The 14623-nt window shown below is 50.2% G+C and overlaps 1 protein-coding gene across 2 annotated transcripts in view; it reads left to right on the top strand.

The window, feature by feature from the left end:
* The first annotated feature begins 3592 nt into the window (after nucleotides 1-3592).
* MOSMO (modulator of smoothened) overlaps nucleotides 3593-14623 on the top strand; it is a 45971-nt gene continuing 34940 nt past the window's right edge. For both annotated transcript variants that reach the window (XR_013227158.1, XM_077316130.1), the window contains exon 1: nucleotides 3593-3870. Coding sequence is in view for 1 of the 2 variants with exons in the window: in XM_077316130.1 (XP_077172245.1) it covers nucleotides 3765-3870 (106 nt within the window). In the remaining variant the exon portion in view is untranslated. The remainder of the gene's footprint in view (nucleotides 3871-14623) is intronic.

Here is a 14623-nt window from a genome sequence, read left to right on the forward strand (position 1 = left end):
AAGATGTACTGATTCCTTGTCCCTGCCGTGAACTTCCTTGAGGTTTCTCCACCCTTCTTCTTTACAAGTTCCCCCCTACCTACAATAACATATTATTTGTTTCCATCAATACATTGCTTTTAACATTGTTTTGTTAGCTTAATATTTTTATGTAGCAATACTTTTGTGTTTTTTTACTACACATATCAATTAACTTTTATCGTTGATTACAGTTTCTATTGATGCCTTATTTATATGGGTCAATCAAACGAATTGTTATGCCTCTTTACGACAAAATTGTGAGCGTGTGAGGGTTTTTTTTGCTGTGGCCTATATCTAGGCCAGGCTTTCTCCCCCAGGGTTTTGTGATGGCCCTGGAAGGGTTTCCTGAATGAGTGGGAAATTACTTTTAGTATATTTTTCAAAACGTGTTAAATGTTTATCATGTAATATGACCACATATAGTTATGTTGACCCACCCACCACCTCCCAAAATGGCCAGGGAAGGCATGTACACAGCTATTATCTGATCCAGGGCTCTTATCTGATCCACAAGCAACCTTTAGTGCCAGATGACAGAGGCTGCCCCCATATACTGTCCCAATGCTTAATGAGAGCCAGTTTGGTGTAGTGGTTATCGGAGTGCGGACTTCTAATCTGGCATGCCGGGTTCGATTCTGCGCTCCCCCACATGCAACCAGCTGGGTGACCTTGAGCTCATGACAGCACTGATAAACCTGTTCTGACCAAGCAGCGATATCAGGGCTCTCTCAGCCTCACCCACCCCACAGGATGCCTGTTGTGGGGAGAGGAAAGGGAAGGCGACTGGAAGCCGCTTTGAGCCTCCTTCGGGTAGAGAAAAGTGGCATATAAGAACCAGCTCTTCCTCTTCTTCAGTACTCTCAGGGCTCTCTCAGCCTCCCCTCCCTCACAGGGTGTCTGTTGTGGGGAGAGGAAAGGGAAGGCGACTGGAAGCCCCTTTGAGCCTCCTTTGGGTAGAGAAAAGTGGCATATAAGAACCAGCTCTTCCTCTTCTTCTTCCGTAATCTCAGGGCTCTCTCAGCCTCACCCACCTCACAGGGTGTCTGTTGTGGGGAGAGGAAGGGGAAGGCGACTGGAAGCCGCTTTGAGCCTCCTTCGGGTAGAGAAAAGTGGCATATAAGAACCAGCTCTTCCTCTTCTTCTTCCGTAATCTCAGGGCTCTCTCAGCCTCACCCACCTCACAGGGTGTCTGTTGTGGGGAGAGGAAAGGGAAGGCGACTGGAAGCCGCTTTGAGCCTCCTTCGGGTAGAGAAAAGTGTCCTATAAGAACCAACGCTTCTTCTAATGAGTAATGGGGGGTGGCAGTGTGAACTTAGGCATCAAGATATTTCAAGGAAATCCTGTGAGAGCATGAATGTTTGAAGCATGTTTGCATTTTGAGTAAAATATAATACCATCCATTCAGTTTATAAAGTTTGTATATCCTGGACCGGCATTGAGTTTTACTGCAAACATGGCCCGGCCCAGACAAGTGACACTGAGGTCAGAACTGGCCCTCGTAACAAATGAGTTTGACACCTTTGCTGTATGTAGTCCAGTTTGTCGAACTCCTCCTTGCTATGGCCTTCTTCTAGATCAGGGGTAGTCAACCTGTAGTCCTCCAGATGCCCATGGACTACAATTCCCATGAGCCCCTGCCCGCAAACGCGGGCAGGGGCTCATGGGAATGGTAGTCCATGGGCATCTGGAGGACCACAGGTTGACTACCCCTGATCTAGATGTCCCCCTCCTCCTAGCTAGCCAACGACCCTGGAAGAACATGAAAAACCTGCAGGAAATCGAGTGGTGGATCACCTGCTGCCATCAAAACTTGACCAGTGCAAGCCAAATGTGTTCAGCAAGGCTTTCTCCCGAGCAAGCCTGCCTGCAGTTGTGTCCATGTCTTGCCATTTGCTATGTGGCAGAGTCCGGGCTTTGCAGTTTGTGTAGGATGGTCTAAAAATAACCGGGGCAGACAGAAGAAGCTTGCATTTCAGGTGCCGCGTGTGCCAACCGGGTATTTCAGAATGCCCACTGAAAGGAAAGGGTGGAGCCGGAGTCTGGCGTATTTTTAGACTCCTGACAACTCTGTGGGTTTGGACGTGCTCGGCATGGCGCTGGCTGGTACCGATTTAGATTGGTGGTAACTGGTGTTTGCGGCGTAAGGAGGAGTTGTGAGGGTGATTATTTGGAAAGCCTGCCCGGGGGGGGGGGCCACACTGGCTCTCCAGATGTCTGTGGACTACAATTCCCATGAGCCCCTGCACATCCCACTCCATATTTTGTAACTCTGAGGATATTTATCACACTGAGGGAGGAAACATGTATCTAGGCCAGGAGTAGTCAAACTGCGGCCCTCCAGATGTCCATGGACTACAGTTCCCATGAGCCCCTGCACATCCCACCCCCTATTCTGTAATTCTGAGGCTATTTATCACACTGAGGAAGGAAACCCATATCTGGCACGGATTCCTCTCCAGCCATGGCCAAACTGTGGCTCTCCAGATGTCCGTGGACTACAGTTCCCATGAGCCCCTGCACATCCCACCCCCTATTCTGTAATTCTGAGGCTATTTATCACACGGAGGGAGGAAACCCATATCTGGCACGGATTCCCCTCCAGCAATGGCCAAAGTGTGAGTCTCCAGACGTCCGTGGACTACTGTTCCCATGAGCCCCTGCAAATCCCACCCCCTATTCTGTAATTCTGAGGCTATTTATCACACGGAGGGAGGAAACCCATATCTGGCACGGATTCCCCTCCAGCAATGGCCAAAGTGTGGCTCTCCAGACGTCCGTGGACTACTGTTCCCATGAGCCCCTGCAAATCCCACCCCCTATTCTGTAATTCTGAGGCTATTTATCACACGGAGGGAGGAAACCCATATCTGGCACGGATTCCCCTCCAGCAATGGCCAAAGTGTGGCTCTCCAGATGTCCGTGGACTACAGTTCCCATGAGCCCCTGCACATCCCACCCCCTATTCTGTAATTCTGAGGCTATTTATCACACTGAGGGAGGAAACCCATATCTGGCCGGGATGCCTCTCCAGCAATGGCCAAAGTGTGGCTCTCCAGATGTCCGTGGACTACAATTCCCATGAGCCCCTGCACATCCCACTCCCTATTCTGTTATTCTGAGGCTATTTATCACACTGGGGAAGGAAACCCATATCTGGTTGGGATTCCTCTCCAGCCATGGCCAAACTGTGGCTCTCCAGACGTCCGTGGACTACAATTCCCATGAGCCCCCGCTTGCGGGGGCTCATGGGAATTGTAGTCCACGGACATCTGGAGAGCCACAATTTGGCCACCGCCTACTCTGTTCCTCCGAGGATATCGATCCCATCAACGTGCATCTCAAAGGAAACAATATCGATTAGGAAAAGAACTTCATCCCCATCCCCTCGCCGCCTTGTTGCCACGGCAACCGCTCCCCGCCGCGCGCGACCCGAGCCCCACCCCTTCCGCCGGCAAGCCCCTCCCCCGCGCCCGCCGTCTCCCCCGAAGCCCCGCCCCGTCTGCCCCCCCCCCGGGCGCGAGCGGCGAGATGAGGACACGGGCCGGGGCCTTCGCTTCCGGGTCGCGGCCGGGTTGTGCTTCCGACGCCGTCCCGGGGCGGGGCGGGGCGGGGCGGGCCCGCTCCTGTGTGGCGGCCGCCTGAGGAGGGGCGCCGAGGCATGGCGGCGCGGCGGTGAGGCGCTTCCCGGCCGGGGCCCCGCCTGTGGGCAGCCGCCGGGCCGAGGCCGAGGCCGGAGGGAGGCCATGGACAAACTGACCATCATCTCAGGATGCCTCTTCCTGGCCGCCGACATCTTCGCCATCGCCAGCCTCGCCAACCCCGACTGGATCAACACCGGCGAGTCCGCGGGTGGGTGACCTTGGGCCTGCCCTGCAGGGTTGTTGTTGTTGCGCAGGCGGGGAAGGCCCTTTTGGGGCGTGCTGGCGAGCTGGCCGTGGTGCTGCTGGTTTTTGGGGTTTGTTTTTCTTTATTAATGGCATCAGGTACAGCCCGTCCAGAAATGGGCAGGCAGCCTGTGGTCCGTGGACTACAATTCCCATGAGCTCATTGCTGGCAGGGGCTCATGGGAATTGTAGTCCGTGGACATACGGAGGACCACAGGGTGGCGACGCTTTGCCAAGCGTTTGAGTGTCTCCTGCAGAATATGAACATTAGAGTAGGGGTAGTCAACCTGTGGTCCTCCAGATGTCCATGGAACTGCTGGCAGGGGCTCATGGGAATTGTAGTCCATGGACATCTGGAGGACCACAGGCGGACTACCCCTGCATTAGAGGAAGCAGGTAGTTGTGAGTTCCTGCAGGGGGTTGGACTAGAGCAGGGGTAGTCCATCTGTGGTCCTCCGGAGCGAACGCTGGCAGGGGCTCATGGGAATTGTAGTCAATGGACTTCTGGAGGACCACAGGTGGACTACTCCTGCTTTAACACTCTACCAAGCATTGAAGTGTCTCCAGCAAAAATACAAACATCAGAGGAAGCTTTGTGGTTTTCAAGACTCGAGGTTCTATGGTCACTGACTAGGTGACCTTGGGCCGATCCCTTATTGCAGAACTGTCCACACAGGGGTAAGCTAAACTAGAGCAGGGGTAGTCAACCTGTGGTCCTCCAGATGTCCATGGACTACAATTCCTATGAACCCCTGCCAGCGTTTGCTGGCAGGGGCTCATGGGAATTGTAGCCCATGAACATCTGGAGGACCACAGGTTGACTACCCCTGGCCTAGGGGAAGGGGCAAACTCGTAAATTGCCTTGAATGTCTTCTTGGAAGGGTTGGGATAAAAATACCCCAAGCTGCCCCACAGGCCCCATTAGATTGCAGGTGCTTTGTGGGCAGGAGGTTCTTCAGAGTGTGTGGTGCCAGGAGGAAAAAAAATAACAGGCCACTCAGTGTGCATTGAGAAATATAATGTTCTAGCAATGGACGTTAATGGAAGCACTGCCTCACAAGCGTGCCGGTTGCGGAGATGAACGTGAAGCCCCACTGTGGCTTCTGTGGCAGAGTTTTACGGGCAAGTAGCAGAAGCAGAGTTATTTTGGTCAGCTGGGCTGGAGTGAGTGGATATGTTGCAAACCGTGAAGAAAAAAAAAAGGAAGATGACTTTTGTGTTGATTACGTGGGTGAGCAGATGAGTTGTGGATTGTGTTTGGGTTTGCTGTGTGATCTTGTGAACAGAAAAAGAAGAGGACCCATAACTCCACTCATCCAATATAGATGGGAGGGAGAGGGGCAGCTTTTTGTGTTTCTTTTTTTGCAGGCTGGGGTCACTCCAGGTAAGGAAGGGATTCCTGATTTGTCAGCAAAGTGCTGTCCAAGCTGCTGGCAGCAGCCAGCAGAGCTGGAAATATTGAGCCGAAAACAAAAGCCGGAGTGAAACGACCACGAGGATGCCGGACTCAGAAAGGTCTCTCTGCAAGTTCTCCAGAATGCTGTCATGGTGGGGCAGTGCAGTGCCCAGAAGGGGAGGGTGGCAGGAAGGGCATCACTTCGAAGAGAGAAAATTTGAGCACCGGGGATGCATGTTGTGCATGCATGTTAACTGGTTTCTTGTTTTGAAGGAGATTGTGTCCGCTCTCTTGGTCAGTGAACACCTAGGACAAACTTGGGCATGTATTGGCAGAAGGAACCGAAGGGACAGGGACCTAATTATTGCCACCCCATAATATAAAGGTACATTGTAGGAGAGAGATGCTGCTTAAGGGAATTGATTTCTCCTCCTAATGGAATGAATTCCAAACTGAATCGCTGTTTGCTTTCTACATGCATTCTGCCGGGATGTCAGACATCTTTAGTGCTGGCGTTGTCTGTTTTGTTTACGTGATGCAACTGGAAGCAGCAACTGTTTTGTGTGGGTGAGCCCATGTGAAGGAAGGCCTGAAATTGCAACGCCTGCGGGTGCATCACCAAAGACTAAGCTTTGAATTAATGTCACCGAGTTCAGCGTGTTGACGTGTTCTGGAGTGTTCTATATCCTGCATATATCCTGACGTGTTCTATATCCTGCAAGAGAGCCCAGGCCAAACACGCTCGGCTAAAACATTTGATTCCTTTCTAACAGTCCTTAATCTTGCGACGATGCCCCAGATCTGTTCATGCTGCTGGTATTTATTGCGCTTGAGAATTGCACAGGACAGTTGGTTTCGAGGAATGGCGGGTTTAAAAAAATGGGACCTCTTTTTTTGCTCAGAATAGAGGGGATCGTTCTTCACCATTTCCTTTAAGATAACAACCTCGTTGACAATCCAGCCTATCTCAGATTACGAGCCTTAAGGCCTTGCCATGACTTTGTGTCTGGTGTCCCCAGTTGACTTTCCTCAAAAGAGATGTCGGCCTGGTCAGAGGGGGTGAGTCAGTACTGAACTCCAGCGTTAACCTCTAGGAATTATTGTTGCCGTTTTCCTGTGTTGGGTCTCAGTTTTCTTCAGCCTCTGCTTCCGAAAAGCAACCAGCATGGTTCTGTTAGCTACTTGATATCCCATACTATGGACAATCCATCAGGGAGGGGTTATGGTTCATTGGAAGAGCCTCTGCTTTGTATATAGAAGGTCCTAGGTTCAGTCCCTTGCATCTCCTGGAATAAAAGAGCAGGCAATGTAATATTAATGACCACTGCTGGAGACCCTTGGGAGCTGCTGCCAGTCAGTATAGGCAATGCTCTGGACAAAGGGTCCAGTGAAGTCTACAACAGTTTTATGTACATTTATGCTGATGGTTTTATTTTTCAGTGTTCGCTCTTCCCCCTTTCTTCTCCCACCTATGCTGTTCTCTTATCTTTTCCCACATGGGATGTGTTCCAACAAAGTTAATCAAGAAACTGATCAAAACCTCCATGGATGCTGTAGCCCTTAAAGGTCTGTGGGCACCATCAAGTGGGAGAGAATAAAATCCCTGGGTGCCTTCTGCAGATCTTTAGATGGAGGAGTATCAAACCATGGTGCCTGGCAATTCCTGTGGGGGCAGGCAGATCAGTTCATTCCCTGCAAGGTCCAGGTTACTCTTTCTCTTTCATTCTGGAAAGATGTCCTTTTTAAAAAAATTGTGTACTTTTGTAAGTGCTCCTGGCTTTAGCGGTCATGTCGCATCTAAGAACTTCTTGTAATTGCCTCTTAAAAACATTCCCAGTTTTGTCATGCAGCAATGGTTAGTTTCGGCTGTTTTCTTCAAGGCTTCGTTTTCTACTGTTGTCGATTCGCTTGCTCGGGAGGGTGTGGAGTCAATAAACCATTCAACAATGATAGCATTGGGCAGCCAGCAACGCTGCCATAATTAAGCCAGCATAATTTTTCCTGAGGAAAACTCGACTGCTCGTTGGATTGTGGGACAATCCTTCCTGCCAGTGTGCGATAGGTTGCAGAGTTAATACTTATATGCAGCTTTTCTCTCCCCGAAGGAGTCTCAGAGCGGCTTCCAATCGCCTTCCCTTTCCTCTCCCCACAACAGACACCCTGTGAGGGAGGTGTGGCTGAGAGAGCCCTGATATTACTGAAGAAGAGGAAGAGTTGGTTCTTATATGCAGCTTTTCTCTCCCCGAAGGAGTCTCAGAGCGGCTTCCAATCGCCTTCCCTTTCCTCTCCCCACAACAGACACCCTGTGAGGGGGGAGAGGCTGAGAGAGCCCTGATATCACTGAAGAAGAAGAAGAGTTGGTTCTTATATGCAGCTTTTCTCTACCCAAAGGCATCTCAAAGTGGTTTACAGTCGCCTTCCCTGTACAGACACCCTGTGAGGTGGGTGAGGCTGAGAGAGCCCTGATATCACTGCCTGGTCAGAACAGCTTTATCAGGGCTGTGTTGAGCCCAAGGTCACCCAGCTGGCTGCACATGGAAGAGGAGCGGGGAATCAAACCTGTCTCACTAGATTAGAAATCCACACTCCTAGCCACTATACCAAGTTGGTGGTGTTTGTTGATGCACTTTGTGTGGGGCATGACAGCATGTTGCTTTCAAAGATGTGCTTTGTTTCCAGGCAGGTAGAGAATGCCATTCCAGAAACTGGAGAAGGCCCTACGAGCAAGCGTAATAAATTTTGCAGCAGCTTTAGCGATAGGGCTGTTCACAGAGCCATTGAGGGTATCCAGAAAGTGCCGCTAGCCAGGAGATACTCTTACAAGCAAAAAGGGACCATAGGGACCCATCGTGTATATAATTTTGATCTTCACTTTCCCCCTGAGAGCAACAACCCTGTAAGGAAGGTCAGTCCTAGAGAGAAGGGCTAGCCCAAGGCTTGCCCAGGGAGCTCCATCACTTAGTGCAGGGTTGACCAAAGTGTGGCTCTCCAGATGTCCATGGGCTACGATTTCCATGAGCTCCAGGGACTCATGGGAATTGTACTCCATGGGCACTTGGCTTACTGGGTGGGTTGGAGCTTCCGAATCTGACCGTAAACATGCAATTGCACCAGCTCTCTTGGAACCAGAGAACACTTCCCAGAAAGACTTGGTGGAGAAAGGAGAAAGCTTTTAGCGTCGGATGCAAACCCGGCCAGCGACCAAGGGATGTCTTGCACATCTACCCTGAATGTCAGTGACTCTGAGCGTGCAGTTCACAACTGTTAGGAGCCGTTAGCCTTCCCTGGGGGGGAGCGGGACTCTTTCTATGCGTGAGAGAAAGTAATGTGTGAATCTTACGTGCGTCAAGTCAGTCTGAGGTCCCGGTGGCAGTTTCCCCAGCTGCTGCCCTCAGTGAAGATCACTGCCAGGTTCTGGTGAACGTCCAGTTCTTGCACAGTGTGTTGATGTGCTCGAATGTATCCTTTAGCTTAGTCCAGGCTGCTCACATGTGGAGGGGAGTACTGTGAGTGAATTACTCTACCGGCAGGTCGATGGACCATGTACATGTGATCTCTTCCAACGTGGAGGTGTCTCAGACTCTTCCTAACGACAAAGGCGTCATGAATTTTATGGAGGGGGTGTCTAAAATGCTCCTCTCTGCAAAGTCCAAGCCTGCCTTGATTTGGCCGTGGCCCAAGAAAGGATGGGAGGCCATGAAAATCTTACTGCCGGTACGTGTTTTCTGACCTGGACGATTTTCGCCTTACTCACTGCTGCCACCATCAGAGAGGAAAAAATGAAATTCACCAGGGAAGGGGTAGAGCAGGGGTTGTCAAACTGCGGCCCTCCAGATGTCCGTGGACTACAGTTCCCATGAGCCCCTGGCTCATGGGAATTGTAGTCCATGGATATCTGGAGGGCAGCAGTTTGACTACCCCTGGGGTAGAGTATAATATTGTCAATATAAATCATTGCACTTCTCAATCAATGAGACTCCTGATATTACTACTTATAGGTGTTTCTAGTGAATTTACTGTGAAAATCGATAGAAGGGGGAGGGGGTTGAGTTTAAACACAGGAGCCTTTTTCAGTTTACCAGTGGCTTTATAATCGATAGCATGTGGTGGACTGTTTAATTTTAGTGGGACTCCTTTGGGACTCCTTGCCTTAGGAAACCCGACTTAGGGGGTATCTTCATATAGACTCCTTTGCTGTTCCGGAGAGCTTTAACTGCCTAGCTGTTGGAATTGTCTTTTCATAGCTGCTAATTAGTAAGCAATATATTTTGAATTACTTGTTTTGTCTTACGGTATGTTGTTCACAAAATGCTATAGTGTGATGATCGAGGTGTTGCCACTAAGAGAAAAACTTTGTTGGGGTACTTGTGGATTGTAAGCTAAACATGAGCAGGCAGTGTGATGCAGCGGTAAAAAAGGCAAATGCCATTTTGGGCTGTATGAACAGGGTCATCACATCAAAATCACAAGAAGTCATAGTCCCATTGTATATGGCACTGGTCAGACCACCCCTGGAGTACTGTGTGCAGTTCTGGAGGCCTCACTTCAAGAAGGACGTAGATAAAATTGAAAGGGTTCAGAGGAGAGCGATGAGGATTATCTGGGGCCAAGGGACCAAGCCCTATGAAGATAGGTTGCGGGACTTGGGAATGTTCAGCCTGGAGAAAAGGAGGTTGAGAGGGGACATGATAGCCCTCTTTAAGTATTTGAAAGGTTGTCACTTGGAGGAGGGCAGGATGCTGTTTCCGTTGGCTGCAGAGGAGAGGACACGCAGTAATGGGTTTAAACTTCAAGTACAACGATATAGGCTAGATATCAGGAAAAAACTTTCACAGTCAGAGTAGTTCAGCAGTGGAATAGGCTGCCTAAGGAGGTGGTGAGCTCCCCCTCACTGGCAGTCTTCAAGCAAAGGTTGGATACACACTTTTCTTGGATGCTTTAGGATGCTTAGGGCTGATCCTGCGTTGAGCAGGGGGTTGGACTAGATGGCCTGTATGGACCCTTCCAATTCTGATTCTATGAAAAACACTTTTATCTTAATACATTATCTATTGATTTCTACATTGTCCCTCTAGGGCAGGGGTGGTCAAACAGTGGTTCGATAGAAGTCCATGGGCTACCATGACCATTAGAGTTATCCGCAAGTCCATCGTATCTAAAGCTGGCGATCAAATGCCTGTGAACAGCATTTTCTGGCAGGGGCTCACGGGAATTGTAGTCCATGGACATCTGGAGGACCACAGGTTGACTACCCCTGTTGTATAGAACCTAAGAGTATTAAAAGCCCTCTGCTACCCAAAAAAGCGAATTTCACAGCATTCTTGTCAAAGGCCTCTCAGTATTCTAAAAATAAGCCTACCTGGAAGACTCCTTAGGAATTGGGCAGTGCCGTCTGCTGCTGCTGCAGACGCAGAATGAGCCAGCCAGGGTGCCTATGCAACCTACAGTTACTTGTGCATGCAGCGGGGAAGCAATGTCTGGGATCCTGCTGATCCACTGGGCTGGCAGCAGCCCCTTTCTCCAGCGTGAGGAGCCTCATCTGGAAGAACCTTTTGTGTTGGTGGAAGAAGAAGAAGAGGAGTTGGTTCTTATAGGCCACTTTTCTCTACCAGGAGGAGTCTCAAAGCGGCTTCCAGTCGCCTTCCCTTCCTCTCCCCAAGACAGACACCCTGTGAGGGAGGGGAGGCTGAGAGAGCCCTGAGATTCCTGAAGAAGAAGAAGAGTTGGTTCTTATATGCTGCTTTTCTCTACCCGAAGGAGGCTCAAAGTGGCTTCCAGTCGCCTTCCCTTTCGTCTCCCCACAACAGACACCCTGTGAGGGAGGGGAGGCTGGGAGAGCCCTGATATTACTGAAGGAGAAGAGTTGGCCTTATAGGCCACTTTCTCTACCCAAAGGAGTCTCAAAGTGGCTTCCAATCTCCTTTCCTTTCCTCTCCCCACAACAGACACCCTGTGAGGGAGATGAGGCTGAGAGAGCCCTGATATTACTGAAGGAGAAGAGTTGGCCTTATAGGCCACTTTCTCTACCCAAAGGAGTCTCAAAATGGCTTCCAATCTCCTTTCCTTTCCTCTCCCCACGACAGACACCCAGTGAGGGAGGGGAGGCTGAGAGAGCCCTGAGATTACTGAAGAAGAAGCAGAGTTGGTTCTTATATGCCGCTTTTCTCTACCCGAAGGAGTCTCAAAGCGGCTTCCAGTCGCCTTCCCTTTCCTCTCCCCACAACAGACACCCTGTGAGGGAGGGGAGGCTGAGAGAGCCCTGAGATTACTGAAGAAGAAGAAGAGTTGGTTCTTATATGCCGCTTTTCTCTACCCGAAGGAGTCTCAAAGCGGCTTCCAGTCGCCTTCCCTTTCCTCTCCCCACAACAGACACCCTGTGTGGTGGGTGAAGCTGAGAGAGCCCTGAGATTACTGCTTGGTCAGAACAGCTTTATGAGGACTGTGACAAGCCCACGGTCACCCAGCTGGCTGTATTTGGTTGAGGAGCAGGGAATCAAACCCTGCTTGCCAGATTAGAAGGTGCCGCTCTTAACCACCACACCACTACACCTCGGCCAGACCTCGAGCTGCCGCTAGTTAGAAGAGACCAGGCTGACCTTGATAGATGGGTGGTTTGAATCAGTACAGGGCAGCTCAAATTGTTCTGTGCCTCAAAGGACTCTTACACTGTCCTGTAGGTTTTCCCTAGACAGATTTCTCTGGCCAGCTTGGTGTGAAGCATAAAAATAGTTCCTCTTCCACAGACTTCTCCACTGGAGCGAATGGGAAATCGCCTACGTGATATTTATAGTCAGGCTGCCCCCTTGGCCTTTCACAGGTGGTGATCACTGTCCTTCAAGTCCCTGTGAGCTTCTGGATGTTCAGACTCATAGGATGGCTCTTAAAGGCTGTCTAGTCCAGCCTCCAATGGCCTCTGTGGACCCTTCCAACTCTATGAAAACGAGCATCGCTCACAGCCACTCATGTTGATGCTCCTTTCTCGCCTAAGGCCTCCGTTGTTTGGCATCGGCATTCCGGCTTTTCACCCTGTTGACTTTCTCGCCTTCCCTGCTCAATAGTCAACTCCATCTACGGCACGCCAGCGGAAGGTAGTACTTTTCACGAGTGACCTTGTTCTCGTGGTTCCCCCCCCCCAATATTTAAATAGCCCTACAAGCTGCTCTGCTGTGACAGTAACAAGGTCTGAAATTTTAATGAGGTTTTTTTTTTTAAGCTGCCAATCTAGTCCAGCCTCCATAGGCTGGCCCCTTTTAGCATTTCCAAAGCGTTTTCCTTGTGGGTTGCTAGGAACTTTTGGTAGTTTGGCGTAGTGGTTAGGAGTGCGGACTTCTAATCTGGCATGCCAGGTTCGGTTCCCCGCTCCCCCACATGCAACCAGCTGGGTGGCCTTGGGCTCCCCACAGCACTGATAAAGCTGTTCTGACTGAGCAGTGATATCAGGGCTCTCTCAGCCTTACCCACCTCACAGGGTGTCTGTTGTGGGGAGAGGAATGGGAAGGCGACTGGAAGCCGCTTGGAGACTTCTTTGGGTAGAGAAAAGCGGCATATAAGAACCAACTCTTCTTCTGCTTCTTCCTCTTCTTCTTCCTCTTCTTCTTCCTCTTCTTCTTCTTCTTCTTCCTCTTCCTCTTCCTCTTCCTCTTCCTCTTCCTCTTCCTCTTCTTCTTCTTCTTCTTCTTCTTCTTCTTCTTCTTCTTCTTCTTCTTCTACAATGATCCCGCTTTACTTCCATGTTCTAGTGAGATGAGGCTGGCCTCAGCTGTGTCTATCATGGCAGTTTATTGGGTTTATTAGCCGCTGCTCTCAAATGCATCACGTAAAATACGATAATGCAGCCCGTCTAGTAAAAACAAGCATATCGTCGCAGTGGCTATTTACCCATAAAATCCAGCATTTTAAAGTAAAACCCAAATAGCATTTGCTGTTTGCCAGTTTAAAAATGGCCTTTGCTAGGGGTCGCTCCACTTGCTAGGACCTGCAGATTTCTCCCCCTTCCCCAGTATATTTATTTATTTATTCCATTTGTGTACCGCCCTCCCTTAAGGTTCAGGTTGGTTCACAAGGAACATCGTCAAAGAGCAATGCTCGGAACTCTGTGACTCTGTCGGATAAAGACAGCAGTAATAATAATAGCGATAAACAGAGAAATAACGGTCTAACAGTAAAGAGTCTAACAGACCCACGGTTGGTCAGCATATGGGTTCAAGGGAAGGAGGTTCGGGGCCCAGTCGACATGGTTTCGCTTCAGTTGACCTTGACCAAATACATTGGTGTAAGAGGGAACCAGTGTCAGAAATGGTACCTTACAGTAGCTTGGGCTCAGCATGTTCGGTAAAAGGTAAAGGTATCCCCTGTGCAAGCACCTGGTCATGTCTGACCCTTGGGGTGACACCCTCTAGCACAGGGGTAGTCAAACTGCGGCCCTCCAGATGTCCATGGACTACAATTCCCAGAAGCCCCTGCCAGCGAATGCTGGTTTGCCAGTGCCTTCCCCAGTCATTACCGTTTACCTCCCAGCAAGCTGGGTCCTCATTTGACAGACCTCGGAAGGAGAGAAGGCTGAGTCAACCTTGAGCTGGCTTCTGGGGATCGAACTCCCAGCCTCATGGGCAGAGCTTCAGACTGCATGTCTGCTGCCTTACCACCCTGCGCCACAAGAGGCTCTTAATGGAAATTAAAACAGCAAGGTTTGGGAACCTGTGAACCTGTCAACTACCTGTAGAGATGGAAGAATAGAGCCTGGTTTGCTGCTGTGTGGACACGTCTGGAAAACTTGTGCTTGGACCCCCACCCCCTCAATGACCAAATGAAAGCCTGACTTCATCATTGCAAACCTCCTCTTCGCACTTTCCTCTTCACACCAGGATGAAACCACAGTTTGGAATCCGGACTGAGCGCAAACCAGAGTTTGTGATTCTGAGCGGAGCGCCAAACCAGGGTTCGTGCTTTTGTGTGCAATAGCGAACTGCGGTTTTTCCTGGAGAGTGGATGTCTCTCCGGGCTGCATGCTAAGGAGGGAATCCATTAGCCTGGGCATCCTGTAGGGATTGAGTTTCCTCCATGGCAGCCAACTGTGGGTCGCCATGATGAACCTTGGTCTATCAAGCCGGCATGGCTTTCTGAGGCTTCAGGCAATGATCTTTCTCAGGCTTTTGAAATTGAAAGGGTACAGAGGAGAGCGACGAAGATGATCTGGGGCCAAGGGACCAAGCCCTATGAAGATAGATTGAGGGACTTGGGAATGTTCAGCCTGGAGAAAAGGAGGTTGAGAGGGGACAGGATAGCCCTCTTTAAGTATTTGAAAGGTTGTCACTTGGAGGAG

The sequence above is a fragment of the Paroedura picta genome, chromosome 17 (genome assembly GCF_049243985.1).
Source record: "Paroedura picta isolate Pp20150507F chromosome 17, Ppicta_v3.0, whole genome shotgun sequence".
In the NCBI taxonomy this organism is placed as follows: Eukaryota; Metazoa; Chordata; class Lepidosauria; order Squamata; family Gekkonidae; genus Paroedura; species Paroedura picta.